Here is a 19,196-nt window from a genome sequence, read left to right as displayed (position 1 = left end):
AGCGGTCGCTAATTTAGTGACCGTCAGAGCGGTCGCTAAATTAGCGACTGCAATAGCGGTCACTAATTTAGTGACTGCATTGGCGGTCACTAATTTAGTGACTGCTTAGGTGGCGGTCGCTAATTCTGTCGGTAAATTTTAGCGACCGCCTTCCAGTTGGAGTTCCCTAAATTACCGTCCAGGTGAAAACTGACCGCTTTTTTGCGACCGCTGGCGGTCGCAAAATCTTTTACCAACCGTTTTTCGCGTTTTACCAACCAATTTTAGCGGTTGGTAATTAATCAATTTCTTGTAGTGTCCAAGACTCAGTCAAAGTGGGGGCTAACTGTAGACACCTACTTTTGTCCCCGTTCCCGCAAGGGAAAGGTTCGATGATGAAAGCATAAAAACTCCACTTGACAACGCATCTCCTATAAAATAAACGAATCTCGATTCCCCATTTCATTTCACCCGAAACCTGCTATTTATGGAAACCTTCTAAAAATAGTAATTGTCGTAAAAGGTAGCTTCTAAAAGTGGCAAAACATAAAGGATAGAAACCTGTCAGAATTAGGTGTTGCACTCCAACATAAATCCTAAATGAGATAGAAAACTGCGAGAATCCTATTCCTAATAGGATTCGGAAATAAGAGTTACGTATTAATTAAAATCCTAACGAACCTAGAGTTCGTAACGGGCCCAGACACATTCCGTCATGAAATTGATACGCGCTAAAAGACTCGAATTAATCTCAAACTCTTCGGATTCTAGGAATCCGAATCTAACAAAGAAACGGCCCAAACAGCAATTTCAACGCCCAGCCCTGGGCGCTGAAATTGCCAGGATCCTATTTTCAACGCCCAGAGCTGGGCGCCGAAATCTTTGACGCCCAGAGCTGGGCGCTGAAAGTACCTGGGTACGTGTTTTTTCCTAACTCTTTGCGGATTAGAACTCTGCAATTCTATCTTTCCACGAACTCTTCCCTATAAATAGGCCCCTAGTTTTGACACAACAACACATAATATATTCTGAGTATTGATTCTAAACCCCTTAGCCTAAGCCTCTCGCTGCGAAACTGTTCACGCGTTCTGTCACAATCGATCCATAAATCGAACAGAACGTATCCTGTCCCATAATTGAGATTCGTTAAATAAAAAGGAGAAATAGCAAAGTCAAAGTGGTTAGTTTTCTGAGAACCCTGACGCACCTCTCAAGGGTGCGTCGTGATGTGTCCCTTTTCGATGATTTAACTGCTTTCCTCACCCTTTTTATGAACTGTTAAACTAACCTAATATGATTGTTCTATCACGCCTAACAAATATAATATTTTTGGGAAATCGGATTATCATGCTAGGTCCCTTAATGCTATTTAAATCAGATAATCACGATCGAATTAGTATTATATGTTGCATATTGCTAAAATCAACTCAGATTAGTTTAATAGTTAACGCATGTCCCTTCAATTATTTATGCTGAGCTAGTAAGGATATCCTGCCTCTGGAGTTATCGACGAGCGAATTACTCCTCTCGGTAGTTACAGTCCCCCGAACCCTCAATCTCTACCTTGCGGGTGTATATTGAGAGATCCCCACACCAGGGATCACAAGGGAACCTACGGCCGTCGTGGTCAAACATAATTGCACTCCCTTTATGTCACGATAACCGGGTTTTGTCAGTTTTTCTCATTGTCGTTAAAAACTGAATGGCGACTCCTATATTACTAGTCAATTGGGTGTATACTCACAGGAAATCCAATTACACTTGATTGAATAAAAAGAATCGTCACACCCACGAGGGACAAGGTCACGCATTAGCCTCGCGCTTTTTCGACCCCCTCACAATACCTAAACTAAAAACGTACCTCTCTAAAATTATAAAAAAAGTAACATACCTAAACCAAAAAGGTACATCCTCTAAAACTACTCCGTATGAAAAAAGTAACATGTCTAAACTATAGAAGTAACATACCTAAACTAAAAAGGTACCTCCCCTAAAACTACTCCGTATAAAAAAAGTAACATGTCTACTTCTTTCTTTTTTTACAAGTATAGTAAACATATTGTTTCTAATTTCCTATTCATTATCTCTTTATTGCTTAGTTTACCTTGGTGAGTCCAGTGACATATTAGCTAGAAATTAATCCAACGTAACCGAAAATGTTCTTAGGATTATTATGTGTTTCAATAAGAACATTTGAAGCTAGATCCAGAAAGGAGTCGGTTTAATTAATGCAAAGTATATAAGATTAGAATTTCAAATGTCCTTTCCAGGAGAAGTGGGATGGGTGATAGTTTGGTACTCTTGGTCACCTTTCAGGTTGTTTTGACAATCAAGGCCAGTCCATATAGTGTGAACACATCACACCATCAACTTGATGGTGTGGACGGTCTCATACAAGACTTGAGGATGACGGTCATAACTATCTCATTTAGTTGATAAATACACTACGTATAAAATAGTACAATCAATGACTTTTATAATTATTGCATTTATCTATTAAAATATTATAGAGTACCAGTGTAATTTTTTATACACTCTTATTCATATTTGATTGATTTCTAATTTATTTGTGTTCTAATTATGTAAGTAGCTACTCTTGAATTTTTATAGAAATCATACTACATGCTCCGGACAATGGATTAATTTTTTATAAAAAGATAATCTTATTTTGGTTATATTTGTTACCAAATATAGAAAAGATATATAATTTTAAAAAATATTCTGTATACATAGAATGAAATCTTTTTTTATGTTGAGGAAAACAGAATCAAATATACTTTTGAGTTAAATGTTAACAAAATAATTATAGAATCAACTATTTTATTTTCTTTATAATTTTTTAAAAAAATCTATAAGAGAGACCAATCAATGAGTGACATTTCGTCACCGCATTGATTTCCTCTATTTTAATATAATATATATAGATAGATAGATCATGGGATGTTCCCAATTTAATTTATCTAAACACATGAGTTTTTAATTTTGTATTTAAAAAAAAACATATCATATTAATTTAGAATAAAAAAAACATACAACACTTCGTATTAAGTTAGAATGATAGATTTTTCATCTAAAGTTCAATAAGCAAGCAGCTCAAATTTAAGCACACAGCTCCAAAACCTCTCAAAGAAAGAGAGTGAAATTCTCCCTAAGCGATTAGGGTTTCCTTCGCCAGTTCTTCTTTTTGTTCTTATGATCTCCTTAGTTTTTCTTTACCTTTTTATTAATTTCCTTTAATCCACCGTTTCTTCTGTTAACTTTTTAAGAAATCCTTTGGTTAATTCTTGTTTTAACACCTGGTTTGCATGATTTATTTTCTTTTTTGACATTTGTCCTTTTAAAACCCTTGATAGTTGTTAATCTTTTGTTAATTCTTTAACACTTGTCTTTTCCTAGGTTTTTAATAACAACCGATCAAAATTCTCCCTCAGTGTTTTAGTTTCTTGGATACTCTTCTCTACCTTTTCCTCTTCTCTGTCTCTTTCAAACTACCTTTCTTTATTCTCTTCTCTGTTCTTTTCTTAATTTCTTTCATTCTTTTTTGCAAATTCTAAATTACTCTCAAAAGTTTCCTTTTGTTTGCTCCTTCATGAATCAAGTGCATCCTTGGCAAACTCATAGGATGGGTCCCCGTGTTGACCCTCCTCATGAGTTTAATATGGGGGAAATAAATTGGGATAAATCAGTTGTGGGACATTTCTTTGACACCAATCCTCCAAGTCAAGGCATGGTGCAACATCTGGTGGACTCAAATTGGGTGAAAAGAGAGAATATTTCTGTTTACCGTACAGGAGAGTTCTATGTCTTTGTTTGCTCTCATCAGGCTGATGTCGAAGCCCTAATTGAGCTTCATTCTACTATAATTGACGGTAGAGTAATCACTTTCCGCAGAGGAAGTGTGAGCACCATTCTGGCCAATATTGATTTCAGCAAGGCTTGGCTATGGATTCGAGTTGTAGGGCTACCACTTGGGTTGCTGGACCCTGAGTGGGCTTTGAAATGCCTTAATCTCATTGGCTATGTTGAGTTAATGGAGCAGAATGGTGATGTTCTTCCCTCAACTCCAGAATTCAGAGCAAAGGTATGGTTGGATTTAACAAAACCATTAATTCCTGGTTGCTTTGTTCCTGTTCCTGGGGGTCAACTTGTGTGGGTTTATTTTTGTTATGAGGGGATTTACAAATTCTGTAAGAAATGTGGTTTAGTGGGGCATTATACGTGTAACTGTGATTATTCAGCATATCATGCTTTTCGTCTTATTAATGATAGAATGGAGGGTTTTGAATCTGCTGGTTTATCTGTTATTCATGGCCCTATGGAAACTCCCTTATACTCGAACATGATAGAAGGTCTTTCAGACAGATATAGGAATAGGAATGTCAGAGTTAATTTGTTATTACTTGGGTTAGATGCGGAGTTAGGGAATGAAGATGAGGATGATGAAGGAGAGCCCGAGGTTGGTGATGACAATCAAGGTAGTGGTAGCTCTTCGGGTGATAGCTCTTCGGATGATAATAATGATGGAGGTGGGGGTAATTTGCAGAATGTAGTGTATCAGAATGGAGATGTAAATTACCCTCATGATCATGGTCAAAATGATGTTAATGATGGGTTAAATTACATGAATTTGGGGGAAGCTCAGAACGGTCCTCTTGAGAATGATTTTATTCAGGTTGTGTCTGATAATTCGACAGATGATTCCAATGGCAGTTCTGGCTCGGGAAGTTATGCTAGTGCTCAAGACAATTCAACTGAAGATGAACATGAAATTGATTTAGGGAATGGTGTTCCTATTTCTGAAGAATCAGACCCTCTAACGCCTGAGAATTATCATCATCCAGTGCGTTTTAATGTGACCAGGCACACATCAGTTCACTCTACTTTTCATGGAGACCCAGTCCAGCCATATTACTCTTCTCACAATCAACACTTTAATCCAAGCTTTCATATGCGAGCTCCTTCAATTCATAGTGATAGTAGTGAAAGCAATATTTCTGAGGCTGACTTAGGTGGCAAGTTCAAGGGAAAACAGTCTGAATTTAGGTCCAATGTTGAAGAAGGGGAACCATCTCATTCAGTACCACAATTTTCTAATTCGGTCCAGCCTGTTCAGGTGGATTCTGTTGCAGCAGCGCCTCTTAATTCAGGTGCTTTTGTTGAAGGAAAAATAAATGATGAGTTAAGAGATGTTGAAGCTTATTCAGGTGGGCAATTCGGAATTTCAGATCGTGCTAAGACTTATATACCTTCTCGAGGTTTTTCAGATTCTTTTCTGAAACGTTCTTCTGCAGTCAAACCTCCTTCGAGGTTGTTACTTCCAGGAATTTCAAATATTGGAGATTCACTTAATGGATTATCTAATGATCCATCAACACCTTCAGTTCACAAGTTTCAATCTCCACGGGGTGAAAATGATTTACAAGCCGAGCTAAAAACTTTTCCAGTTATGGTATTTACATCACAAACAGCAACTCATCATGTGTGCAAGAAACGCAAACAACCTAATACTTTTGTGCGTTCGAGATCATATGAGGTTATGCCTAAGCTAGGATATTCGGGTTGCTCTTGGACTCATAAAAGGCATAGAAGCTTTGAGGATGTTAGACTGTTGTCCACTCATGTTTCAGATGTTATGCATCAAACTCCTTCCGTGTTTCTGCATCAGTTTGCAAATAGTTCTAAGAATCAGTTTGATGTTGGTAAGAAGCGTCTTCAACCCAGCTGTGTGTTCTCAGTTTCAAAGAAGCAGAAATCTCACTCAAGTTTGTCTGTCACTCATGATTTTGTGAAAGATACAAAAGGTTCGGCAGCTGGCCCATCACAGCTCCCAAGTGGTAAATGAAGTTCATCTCCTGGAATTGTAGAGGAACTAATAGTCCAAGTTCCTTAGTTCGCCCTTATGCTACTTGGTTATTTAAAAACTTTTTGCCTATGTTTATGTTTATTTCAGAAACAAAAACCACTCTTGCTAACATGACTAATTTCTTAGGGGGTTGTAACCCTAATTTTGTTTTTGGTATAGATGCCGTAGGTTCGAGTGGCGGTTTAGTTGTTTATGGTTGGACAGCTTTTGATGTTAGTTACTTGTATGTTTCTCCTAATATTGTACTTTGTAAAGTAGTGGAACCTAATGGAAAAATATGGAAAGTAATGTTTATTTATGGCGCGCCTAATGTTGAGGATAGGGATAATGTTTGGATTCAAATTCTTAACCTTTTGATTTCTTCTCCTACTTGTTTATTAATTGGAGATTTTAATCAAGTAGAGTTGTATTCGGACAAATTAGGAGGGTCATCAATTATTAGAGGGTGGGATGAATTTGTTCATTGGCGAGTTGCATCCAATCTACACGAGGTTAATTTTTATGGACCACCCTTTACTTGGACTAATAAAAGAGAGTCTAATAAGTTAATTATGGAAAGGTTAGACCGTTCTTACATGACAGATGATTGGTTCACAAATTACCCAGGCACTCGACTTATTAATCAACCAATTTTAGTGTCAGACCATGCAGCCATTGTTTTACAAACAAGAACCAACTTTCAATAAGAACCGACCTTACCAGTTAGAGAATTGGTGCCTTTCCTTCCCTGAGGTTGTTCAATCGATTGAGGAAGTGTGGAACTTGGTCATTTTTGGTTCACCTATGTATACTTTGTCTCGAAAAATGGACTCAGTTCGTAAGGTTTTAAGAAAATGGAGTTTGAAGAATAAAAAACTTTGGGGCATTAATTGGCGCCAATTTTCAAAGGATCTTGAAATTGCAGGAGTAGGGGTTCATAATTTGCAAAGTGGTATTCATTACAATTCTGTTATTCACCAGTCAAAGGAGCAAGCGCAGTTACATTTTCAGTACTGGTCTCAAAGAATGAAGGAATTGTGGGTGTCTAAGGGTGATTGCCCTTCGAAAGTACTCTTTTCTAAGGTCAAGAAAAGACAGAAGAGAAATGAAATAATTGCTTTGAAAGATTCGCAAGGTATTTTTCAGGAAGGTCAGGATAAAATTCAACAAATTGTGGTGGACAATTTAAAAATTGTTTTCAAGACGAATGATCCTGATATTGACTATAACGAAGTGGATAATGTCTTACGTGAAATGGATCTTCCTCAGCTTTCTACTCAAGACATTTCTAGACTTTCACTTCCTTTTTCTGCTGCGGAAATTAAATTTTCGATGTTTCAAATGAAAGATTCTAAATCTCCTGGTCCAGACGGAATAACAGTTGACTTTTTCAAGAAGCACTGGGACATAGTGGGTGATTCGATTATTGATGGAATTCAGAGTTTCTTTTCCAGTGGTTATTTGCTTAAAGAGTGGAATCACTCTTTGCTAGCAATGATACCTAAACTTGCTTCTCCGGAAGAGGTACATCATCTTCGTCCTATAAGTTTGTGTAATACTGTTTACAAATGCATTTCAAAATGTCTGGTTAATAGGCTGAAGGTTAACCTTAATGCTCTAATTGATGAAAAACAACATGCATTTATACCTGGGAGGTATATGAGTGATAATATTTTACTGAGTCATGATATTCTGCATTTGATTAATGGAAGGAAGTTTAGTGGCCCAACTTTGGCAGCAGTTAAGATTGATATGAGTAAAGCTTATGACCGTATACACTGGGGTTTCCTGTTGCGGGTCCTTCAAGCTTATGGTTTCCCTTCAAAGTGGATTCATTTGATTTATCAGTGTATTTCAACCGTGTCCTACAAGGTTTTGATTAATGGGAAAACTTCTACGCCTTTTAGACCTAAGTGTGGGCTAAGACAAGGAGATCCGTTGTCACCTTATTTATTCCTTTTCTGCATGGACATCCTAGGACGCATGCTAACGTTAGGACAGGATATTAAGCTATTTCAAGGTATTAAGCTGACAAGGATGGCCCCAAAAATTACACATCTGTTCTTCGCTGATGATGCGATGGTTTTTTTTTCCGTTCAACAGAAAATTCTTGTACAAGCATTGGGGGTATTCTGGATCGTTATTGTCGAATTTCTGGTCAACAATTGAACCTTGCAAAGTCTTTTATCAAGTTCAGTCTGAACACCTCTCTTCCACAACAACAACTCTTCAAGTCTATCTTAAGCATGCCTCAGGTTGCAAAGTTTGGGTGTCATTTGGGGGTTCCTATTGATTTTATTGGTACAAAGCGTTCACATTTTACTTTCTTGGTTGACAAGGTTGCTGAGTTAATTACTTCTTGGAATGGGGTTTTGTTATCCCAAGTACAAAAACTGATTCTGATAAATTCTGTCCTTGTTGCAACGGTTTCCCATGTAATGATGAGTTTGGAACTACCTGGAGCAATTGCAAATAAGATTAATTCAATGATTGCAACTTTCTTCTGGGCTAAGCAAGGTCAAAAGGGAATGCATTGGGTTCGTAGAGATATTTTACATTTACCTCGTGGAATGGGAGGTCTGGGAATTCGCTGTTTGTCTACGCTTAATACAGCTTTTTTAATGAAACAAGTCTGGAGAATGCATAAGAATCCTCAACTTTTAATATCAAGAGTTTATGCTGCCAAATCAAAGTTTGCATTATCTGTTGGTTCCCCTAACATTTGTCACGGTCCTATTTCATGGGGAATGCGAGGTCTTCGACGAGCTGAAAATGTTTTACAAACTGGGTGTGCTTGGAATATTGGGAATGGGAGTAATGTCGTTGCTTCAAAGGATAAATGGGTTCATGGTAGGGTGCCCATTTTTGCTTCCCACATTCGACTAATGGATGCTAAGTTATGGAAGGTCAGTCATTTTATACAAAGCCAAACACTTCAATGGAATGCTACACTTGTTAGAAAGTCTTTTGAATATAAGGATGCATCTTATATTCTCTCGGTTGAATTGTCGTGTTCTACTTCACTGGATTTCTTATATTGGACTAAGCATAATACAGGGAATTTCACGCTTAAAACTGGGTATGCCTTTCTTCGGGAAATTGATGACCAAAGACATCAGCTAAATAACCTGGATACTAAAAGGTTCATTCCTTTCTTTAAATTACTTTGGGCGCTAAAAATTCTCCCAAAGTGGAAATTGTTTATTTGGAAGCTGATTGTCGAAGGGATTCCGGTCAAAACAAGCTTGTTTAGACGCGGAGTTAATTTGGATATCACTTGTGACTTTTGTGGGGACCACGATGAAGACTCTCAACATATATTCCGCCTTTGTAAATTGGCTCAAGATGTGTGGAGAAGTAGTATGCTAGCCATACTCTCAAATCTTAATGAGAATCTTTCTATGCAAGATTGGATTCTCAATTATATCCAGCTTTTTAAAAGCGTGGATGGAACAAACACTGACAGAATAGTTACTTTTATCGCAACCTTGTGGGCCATTTGGATTACACGAAATGAAAGAGTGTTTAATTCTCATACTGGAGATTTAAGTACGTTTCAGATTCAGCTTCAGCTAGCTTTAGAGCAACACAAGGTGTTCAGGGGTAAGGACGAAGGAAATTTGAGATCTCTTCATTCGACAGATCATACACCTGATTACCCTCCAGGATTTTACTTTGCAAATATAGGTGTGGAAAGTTTGCCAATATCTACAACAATCATTCAAATAGATGGAGCTTGGAATAAAAGAAACCGAAGAGCGGGAATGGGGTGGGTTCTTCAGCAACAACATACAAATGGCACGGAGATTATTGGAGGTTGTGACTATGGTTTAGGCCAATCAGCGCTTCATGTTGAAGTTATGGCTTGTCTCCGAGCTTTGCAATGGGCTGTGGATTCATCGTATGAGGACATTGTGGTGTATACTGATTCTGCTATTTTGGTTTCCCACTTGCAGAGAAGAGTTAAACCTAATATTCAGATTCATTGGACAATAGAGGCGATTCTCGACATCGGCAAGAGTTTTAAGAATTGCATTATCTACAAAGTGCATCGTGACCAGGTTCAGCCAGCTCATGAATTGGCAAAGAGGGCTTCTACATATGGATTGAAATTTTCTTCGGCAAGTGGTGATGGTTTTAATAGTTAATTTGTTTTTCTTTTTTGTGTTTTTACTTTGTTACTTTGTAACTTTATCCTATGTCAAAAAAAAAAAAAAAAAAAAAAGTTAGAATAAAAAATACACTTAGTATTAAGTTAGAATGTCAAAAATACCATATCATACAAAAATACCAAAATGAAATAAAGGGAGTAAAAGAGCTTTCTCAATGCAAAATGGGGCATATTTTTACGATCCTTTTAACAAGGTTTGATTATCATTTCAATTTAGACCCTGTTTGTTTTAAATTTTTTTGATATAATAATCCTAGATATATAATTTATCCATTTCTCATAAAAAAAAGTTCTTTATTTCAAACATTAATATATTCAATTATGAATAAGAAAAAATTATCAAAAATTGATAATTAAAAATATTTATTGAGACGAATCTAACAAGACCCAAAAAAAATTATGTGTCTTCCTAAGTACTTCGTATAATCACAAAAGGAAGTCAAATAAATTTGGGTCAATAATGTCTAAAATCCAATTATGTCATTTAAATAAGAATGGAGGAAGTATATGTTTGTTTCTACACTATGACACTATCTAAACCAATTTTGAGATAATTCAGATAAAATTATTTCAGAATAGTTAAAAAAGTTGGGTGATGATAAAGGTCGCAAGTTGCGACAACATTTAGTTGTCGCAATCTTACGTGTCGCAGTTTAATTGGTACATATAGGCGACACGTAGGCTATGAGTCATAATAATATTTTTACTATCAATGCAATATTTTTACTATGAAAATATGTAAATAAGGTAGTCGATATAAATAAGGAAATAAATTAGAATATTAAGATTTCCTAGTTTTTTTTGAAACATTTAAAGTAGGATATATAAATTAAATATTTTATTTTCCAATTAAAATAATGACACATAAGCATGTCATGTCATCATTGTGACACGGCTTAAAGGTCGCATGTTGCGAACTTTATCATTTTCGAAAAAAGTTCAAGTAAGTTGTAGTTTGGGTCAACCAACGATGATGCGATCAATTTTGATTCAAGGGGTTTTTGAAGGGTAGTTAATGTCTAAAGTTGAAAAGAGAGTATTTGATAGTGCACATTGCAAGTGTCTATAGTTGTTGTCGACTTGCATATCCCTCTTAAGTTAACACTTGGATGATGACACTTGTGACTTGTCTGTCAAGGAAGCAAAATCTAAAATATTCACGTTTGTAAATTTGATAAATGATCTTCCACGGTTCTTACCGGATTCTACTCGGTATTTTTTCTGCAAGGCGATCATTATTGCATAAACATTTAAACTCTTAAGTAAATTTAAACAAAAAACGCAGAAATTATTTATGTGTGATTTTTTTCCCATACGTTTCTAAATTTCATCGCCATGTCATTTGACTTGCAAAAAGAAATTAATACATTGATCTTCTACTTTAATCAAGTTGGTTATTAAAGTCACGCAACTCTTAACTTATTCGTTATAAATTCTTGTTAAAAACAGTATAGTACAATATTTAGTTAACTGTCAGAATATATGTCACGTCACTCATCTCCTATATATCTAGTTGACATAATAATACTACGTAACTAATAAGTATGGTATGGTCGTATGGCAGTTAAATTAGTATCAACCAGTCTTATAATAGACTATCGGCTTATTCTTTCTATATATGGTGAGCTATTTTTGTTTTATAATTGATGAAGTACTTATTGGTTAAGTTATTAAACAATTATTTTAGAGGGTTTAGAGTGGCATGACTACATGTATGCCGATGTTTGTGAGAGGAGTTGCCCTCCATTTTGCAATATGGGCGACTAAAGTCTTAAAGATTCTTCATCTATTTTGTTGATTAATCAATGAGTTGAATGTAACATGACAAAGACAAATAAAATAGCAAATAAATTGATAAAAAATAAGTTGATAATTTTTTTATATTTAGTGGACAAGCACACATCGTCCTTAACTTCTTACTACATGTCTACATCTCTACGACGAGTGCGAGAAGATACTAATCGGAAAAAAGTGCCTTGATGTATCTTGTATTGCTTTTTATTTACAATAAATAGGCGGTAATTAATTTATGATACTTTCTATTCACCTGATTTTCAAAACTTATTAGTACATCAAAATTTATTTTAGTTATGAATTGTACTTGGTTAAGTAGTCAACCATTATTTTTTCTGAACTTATCTAAATTTATTTTTCCTGAAATATGTGTAAATAAAGTGAATAAAACAAAACCTTAATTACAAACAACTATTAGAATAAAAATACACACTAGTATTATTAATGGCTAAATTCCCCAACTGTATGAGTTTTGATAGGAAAGTATTACATTCAATTCAACTAACTTCACTAACTATCTTTTAATTTGTCTATTAAAAGTGGATAGATGTAACTATCTCTACAAAGACATACTTATCCCCATCATGCCATCTCCCTCTCTAATTAATTACCTTGCACACTAGAGAATTGCCCAACAGCTGCGATTATAGATACACATCCCCATTATGCCAGCACATGCACCACCATAATCCGTTCAATGTTATCTAATGATCAAAATATTTATATTTTTAATTTCTTAATTAATAATCATATAAGCTCTTTATGACAGGGCCTAGATAAGTAGTTAGGGGTGTGCACAAGTCTAGTCCCCAATATACCAATTAATTGAGGTTGACATGAGTGGTTAATGGTCTCTTGCTCTTTAAACAAGGTCTTAGATTCGAGCATTGAGTATGGAAAAAATCTCAACTGGGAGGAACGCTGCCCATCGAGGTACTCATGCAAACTCCCGCGGGAGATTAGTCCACTCCCCGAATGTGTGAATTGAACTCCTCGTAGTTGAACAAAAAAAAATGTCTAGTCCCCAACATGTTCGGTAAGGCCAGCAAATCAAGATTTTCATTTTTCATGGTTTAGGTAGGTTCAAACTTGAAATTCTCGTCTAGTTCGTTTTAGGACACAAAAGAGCATAATTTCCTTATCATTCCACATATTTTTGTAGGATCGGATTGGATCAGATAGAAATCTGGAATCATAATCACAGTTTTACAACATGTTTAGTTAAACTAGTTGTTGGATCGTGCGCTAGAGCGCAAGATCCCCCAAGGTATACAAAATTATTTTTGTAAAAATGCTACTTAAAAGCTAGGAACTTACAATTTATGGTAAATGCTAGAAATGGTATGTTAAAGTTAGATGTTGGATTTACATGTAATAGGAAATAGAAACTATATGCGTTTTAATTGATAGTTCGAAGGTACAATATATAGGAAATTATACTCAAAAAAACAAAACATTTTGTATAGCAATGGAAGGGTGAAACTGTAAATGCTCTATTGTTAAGAATAAGACAAAATAAAACAAAGAAAGAAATAAGGGGCATGCACATAGATGCACTATTAGGTGAATAGTAATCAAAGTATGAAGCTTTATAAGTGTTAGGATTGATTATAGACGTTGTTAACATCTCCAAGCATCACTTTTATTTTCGTTTAAACCGGCTTTTCAGACGGTTGCTTGATCAAATGAAAAAGTCGAAAGACAAAAACCTGAATAGTCCCAAACAAACAAAAGTTGATCAACCCAAGCAGCGGGAAAACGTAACGAAACCGTGTTAAAACTAACTGCTCTTTTTAACGGTCAACAAAATAGTTTATACGTAGTTTATTGGATAAGAACAAAAGTCACTGTATTTTAATATTTCCATCTTATTATTTGCACCAATCAAAATCAAATCATATCATAATAATCAAATAAATACTCAAAATTGACATCTTATTTCTCCTTTGTTTTTTGCACATTCTCTGGATTTCTACTCTATCTTCCAAAATCTCCATTTTTCGATTAAAACCCCAACCAAATAAACACATTTTCCCATTATTTTGCGATTAAATCTCGAACAATTTATTCCCATTAATTCATTCTATTTCCCCAAAATATTGTAATTATAGTAGTAATTAACTATTAATTTGGGAGAAAATCTCAAAATGGGGAGTAGTACCCATCATAATTACAAGATGTTCATGTGTTTTAACAGAAAGTTTAAGATCAACGATATTCAACCACCCTTTGATCTTGTTGAGGCTTTCACAATTTACTCTCAGAAGGGTACCCACATGAATGCGGCCCAGTTCCACCGTTTCCTGGTGGAGTTTCAGGGGGAGAATACGACGGAGGCAGAGTCTAGCCGTCTTCTTGACGACATTCTACGGCGGCGACGGCATCTTAGCAAGTTCACCAGGCAGGGATTGACTCTTGATGATTTCTTCTTCTTTTTGTTTTCTGATGATCTTAATATTCCTCTTAACTCCCAGGTTGGTTTCTTTGTTGCTAATTATTTGTTTTTTTGTTGGTTTTTTTTGCTGCATTTTTTTTAGTGTGTTATGATTGGGTTATATTTCTAAAGAATATAAGTGGGTGCTCATTAATTTCGGCCTACAGCGAGCCCAACAGGGCAGTGATGTAGACGGGATTTGATCCAAAGTCTAGGATAAGTAGGTGTTTGTGATTGGAAGGCATTTTGATGTAAACAATGTTAGTTTTGGCTTTTGAAAAGAGAGACAAGATATGCTTGTTGCATTTGTTTTAGAGGATATGTTAAGTGACTTGTTGTTTACTTGTTAATTGTGATTGGAATTTTGGAATTTGGTGGAGATTAATGTGGAATATTTAATTTAAAAGATCTTTAAGATGATATTTGTGTGTAAAAATGGTAAGGTATTGACTGAAGGGAGAACTTTTGTGATTGGAGTTTTTTGGTAGAGGAAATGAGTGTTTGGTTATTTATGGTTAAAAATTGGAAGTCATTTTGGTGTATATTGGTGAAGTTTGTTTGCAATGTTGGTGTTGACTTTAGGGAAAATTACTATGATTAGTAGGTTTGTAGGGATAATGGTCGAATTTCCAAATGGGTGATGCTGTCAATACTAGTTTCAATTTCATGAGGCGAGAGCCGGCTGCTCGGAATCTGTTCTTGGCTTGGGTTGTTATAGACCCCTTTGTTGCTTCTTTGAGGTTTTCGAGTTTAACTTATCGAGTTTAACTTAGAAACCTCAAAAGTGAAAGTGGGTTGCCTGTGTTGAGGAAGTGTAGGTGTTACTTTGGCTGTAATCAAAACAGTTTTTCCCTTGTTCTGACAAATTTTTTATGCTATGATTCCTTTTCTATTTTACTGTCCTCAAATATCTGAGTTGCTGTCAAGTAAATGTTTATTTTTCCCTTGTTCTTTCATTTATTATCTCGACTTGTTGTACATCAATATCAAGTAAATGACTTGTAGTGATTAGTAATCAGAACATATGAGGATTATTTGTTCTATATCATTGGAAAAATGTAGAAAATACGAGGGACTGTCTTAATAGGATTTCTCTAGTCAATGTTTTAGCCTGTACTAGTGATTAGTGAACTGGAGTTCTTGTGTGCTCAACTGCTGATTACTACTATGTGTAACTTGACTCTTTTTCTTTTGACAGGTGCACCATGATATGACTGCTCCAATGCAAAATTATTTCATATATACAGGTCATAATTCTTACTTAACGGGGAATCAACTCAGCAGCGACTGCAGTGATGTACCAATAATCAAGGCACTGCAGAGAGGAGTCAGGGTGATTGAACTTGATATCTGGCCTAATTCAGCAAAAGACGATATTAATGTTCTTCACGGAAGGTGTAAACTTGCTCCTGTTTTATCTCTGAATGCGTACACCTTACTTATAAGTTATACCTCTTTAGAGTTTAGACCTTGTTAACTTATGCATTTTCACTTCATTTGTAATTGTAGGACCTTTACAACTCCAGTGCCGCTCATCAAATGTTTGAAGTCTATAAAAGAACATGCTTTTGCAGTATCTTCTTATCCATTGATAATAACATTAGAAGACCACCTTACTCCGGACCTTCAAGCTAAAGTTGCAAAGGTAGTTTTCCATAAAATTCTTTTTTTTTCACCTCCATGAAATTATATCTCCTGCGCCTTTTTATCTTGATGACATATTAGTTTCCAACCCCTAGATGGTGACTGAAATATTTGGGGAGTTGCTATACTGTCCGGACTGTCAGCACTTGGAACATTTTCCTTCACCAGAAGAGCTCAAGTTCAGAATTATTCTTTCAACAAAACCACCAAAAGAATACCTCGAGGCCAAACAAAGAAAAGATAAGGGGAACACCTCACCAAGTTCATCAGGAGATGACACACAGCAAAATAGTACCGCAGGTGATAGTGAAAGTGATCAAGATGATGAAGACAGTGATACCGCGTCTGATTGGAATAAATCTGGGCAGTTGGTTGCACCACAGTATAAGCGTCTGATTGCTCTTCATGCGGGTAAACCAAAGAAAGGGTTGAGAGATTCGCTTAGAACTGGTTTAGATAAAGTTAAACGTCTCAGTTTGAGTGAACAGGCTCTTGAAAGGGCAACCACAAATTACGCACCTGATGTTGTCAGGTGAGGTATTTAGTATTGTCTTTCTCACAGTAGCTGCCTGCCTTTTTCTTTGAGACTCACTGATTTTGTTGTGGGTTTAAAAATGCAGGTTCACGCAGAGAAACTTTCTTAGAATTTATCCCAAGGGAACACGCATTAGGTCTTCAAACTATGAACCCTTAGTTGGGTGGATGCATGGTGCTCAGATGGTTGCATTTAACATGCAGGTTAGTGGTCATGGTCTATGGATTTTCGTTTATTATATAGATCTTTTTATCTACATTGGTTATTAAACTATTACACCAGCTCGACTAATTCTCCCGATTAAGAACAAAATTCTGTTTTTTCTTCCTCTTTTTATGTGTGTGTATAATGAATTTTGCAAGAACAGTGTGTCCTTGGCTAAGATTCATTTGTTCTTTTGGTTGTGGGATGTAATGGACTAAATCAAAATGGCTCTTAAACCTCTTCGCTTCCTTTCCATGAAGTAGAAGATGGTCGTCCCGTTCTCGTCCTGTTATCGCTTTTGGGTCAATTGGAAACAACCTCTCTACAATTGCAGGGGTAAGGTTGCGTACGTCCGACCCCCCCCTTACCCCGCTTCTTGCGGGAGCCTCTTTGAGGCAATGGGGTAATGATAATGATAATGATGAGTGTGTCCTTGGCTGAAAGAAGCCTCATTTACCTAGCATACCGCAATGCGTGTTGATAAAATCTCAAACAGATCAACTATGTAAATCATGACATGAAATCTGAAGGCATGACAGTGAATTTAGAACACAGATTATGGAACTAAAAGAATGTTTCTGTGTGTTATCATAGCAGTTTGGTAAATCTGATTCAATGTCCAACTTGTGATTGATGTTCAACTTTGTTAGTGTTTTTCCTATCTCCAGTTTCTGGAATTGGCATGATGATTATTTTCTGTAATTAATAATATATTGGTAAAAATGCAGGGATATGGTAAATCTCTTTGGTTAATGCAAGGGATGTTTCGATCTAACGGTGGTTGTGGTTACGTGAAAAAGCCTGAATTTCTGATGACAAAAGGGCCAAATGGTGAGGTATTTGATCCAAAGGCTCCATCAGAAGTGAAGAAGATCTTGAAGGTAAGCTGATTATTAATGATCATTTTAACATATATGGTGTTCACTGTTAATGGATCATTTTAACATATATGGATCATTTCATCATTTTAACATGGCATTTGCAGGTTAGAGTATTCTTGGGGGATGGATGGCGCTTGGATTTCAGCAAAACTCACTTCGATACTTTTTCTCCACCAGACTTCTATGTCAAGGTTAGTCAGTCCTCCAACACTCCAACCAAATTCTGTGGCTAAGTCCATTATTGTTCTTCTGATTGACATAATACCATTGATTGGTTTGTGTGAGCAGTTCCGCATACTGGGAGTTCCAACAGATTTTGCAAAGCAGAAAACAAAAGTGATTGAAGATGATTGGGTACCTGTGTGGGATCAAGAGTTCACTTTCCCATTAAGAGTTCCAGAGTTGGCTCTACTTCAAATAGAAGTAAGAGAACATGACATGTCAGAGAAGGATGATTTTGGAGGACAAGCATGTTTGCCGATATCAGAGCTCAAAACTGGGATTAGATCAATCCGACTTTTTGATAGAAAGGGCGAGAAACTCCCTAATGTTCGGCTTCTCATCAGGTTTCAATTTGCTTAATTTTCATTCAATTATACTCTGCAGTATTCGAGTGTATATGGCTTGCACTGCATGACAGCATTGGAAGGAATATAATTAAATAGCGGATCATGCAACTAACGGGAATGTCCAACTTTAGGGATGTTTTTCTTGTTAGTAGGATAAATAGATGGTGATTTGGAATTATTTATCCTTGAATGCATGATACGTTCTGTATTGAAGCAATGTACCATAAAATGTAACAATTTGTACACTAGTGTTTCACTGTATCAGATAATCAGAGGTTTCGAAAGTTGTTCACTAAAAACTGTGCATCGTGTCGTGGTTCTTGGTTCTGCTTTACTTTCTCTTTCAATTCTGTAGTTTATCTTAACTATATATGATGCCGTATTATTATGCCTCATCTTCCTCTTCTTAGCTTTCATTAGTTTTATGAAAGCAATTACCATGATGCTTTTCATTCTCAACTTGATAATCTTGACATTCTCAAGAAAGCTGTTAGTATGGCTGCACTATTGGCCATACTAACAAGTACATAAGGACACTATTGGCTGCACTATTGGCCATACTAACTGATTCTGGTCAAGGATTTTTGGGATGCTAATTACCTATACAAGTACATAAGGACGCTAATCCTAAAATTAAGGGCTCATTTGTTATCCTTTTTAATATGTACGGAGTATTTAGGAAATTGACGAGATATTTTATGTTATGTAGTGTGGTGTGGTGTCTTTAGAAAACTAGCAATAGTTTCTTCTGTTTTTGGTGAAACAGATGGGCCAGGCCCATAAACAAAAGTCCAAAACTAAATTACATCAAGATACACGAAAGGAAAGGAAATAAAGCAAACACACTAAAACTTGAAGAAACCGACGCTAGAACACCAAGCCTAGCTCTCTCTCGAACTACTCACACCCCCGGGATTAAACGAGATCGTGTCAATCCCCCTAGATCCTCCAATAAAACGGCATGAAAGTCCATCAGGATAGCGTCAAGTAGAACCATCTTTTGGTCGGACTTAACTCCGTAGTTGGTCAATCAATCAGCCGCTCAATTAGCCTCTCTGTAATAATAAGTAATTGTAATCACCACTCGCTTCACGTGTCACGTGACAGACTTAAGTCGTATCGCCTAATCAAAGATAAACCTAA

General features: G+C 36.2%; 2 protein-coding genes across 2 annotated transcripts; both read left to right on the top strand.

Annotated features, from left to right (window-relative positions):
* Window positions 1-6,487: 6,487 nt before the first annotated feature.
* On the top strand, window positions 6,488-9,969 carry LOC110801687 (uncharacterized). The gene is made up of 2 exons (XM_056834442.1): window positions 6,488-7,841; window positions 7,925-9,969. The coding sequence occupies exons 1-2, from the start codon at window positions 6,488-6,490 to the stop codon at window positions 9,967-9,969; spliced, it is 3,399 nt and encodes a 1,132-aa protein (XP_056690420.1).
* Window positions 9,970-13,693: 3,724 nt separating this feature from the next.
* On the top strand, window positions 13,694-18,352 carry LOC110801668 (phosphoinositide phospholipase C 6). The gene is made up of 8 exons (XM_022007057.2): window positions 13,694-14,260; window positions 15,419-15,615; window positions 15,730-15,865; window positions 15,960-16,396; window positions 16,485-16,602; window positions 17,332-17,484; window positions 17,589-17,675; window positions 17,773-18,352. The coding sequence occupies exons 1-8, from the start codon at window positions 13,934-13,936 to the stop codon at window positions 18,064-18,066; spliced, it is 1,749 nt and encodes a 582-aa protein (XP_021862749.1). The 5' UTR covers window positions 13,694-13,933; the 3' UTR covers window positions 18,067-18,352.
* The last annotated feature ends 844 nt before the right edge of the window (window positions 18,353-19,196 follow it).

Source organism: Spinacia oleracea, chromosome 1, assembly GCF_020520425.1.
Source record: "Spinacia oleracea cultivar Varoflay chromosome 1, BTI_SOV_V1, whole genome shotgun sequence".
NCBI lineage: Eukaryota > Viridiplantae > Streptophyta > Magnoliopsida > Caryophyllales > Amaranthaceae > Spinacia > Spinacia oleracea.
This window is presented reverse-complemented; position numbering and strand designations above follow the sequence as displayed.

Bases quoted from the DNA above. Each gene is read 5' to 3' on its own strand.
- LOC110801687 (XM_056834442.1), top strand. From the start codon at position 6,488: ATGCAGCCATTGTTTTACAAACAAGAACCAACTTTCAATAAGAACCGA. The intron at 7,842-7,924 runs GTATTAAGCTGA...TCCGTTCAACAG, and splicing joins GGATATTAAGCTATTTCAAG to AAAATTCTTGTACAAGCATT.
- LOC110801668 (XM_022007057.2), top strand. From the start codon at position 13,934: ATGGGGAGTAGTACCCATCATAATTACAAGATGTTCATGTGTTTTAAC. The intron at 15,616-15,729 runs GTGTAAACTTGC...TTGTAATTGTAG, and splicing joins ATTAATGTTCTTCACGGAAG to GACCTTTACAACTCCAGTGC. The intron at 15,866-15,959 runs GTAGTTTTCCAT...TCCAACCCCTAG, and splicing joins TTCAAGCTAAAGTTGCAAAG to ATGGTGACTGAAATATTTGG.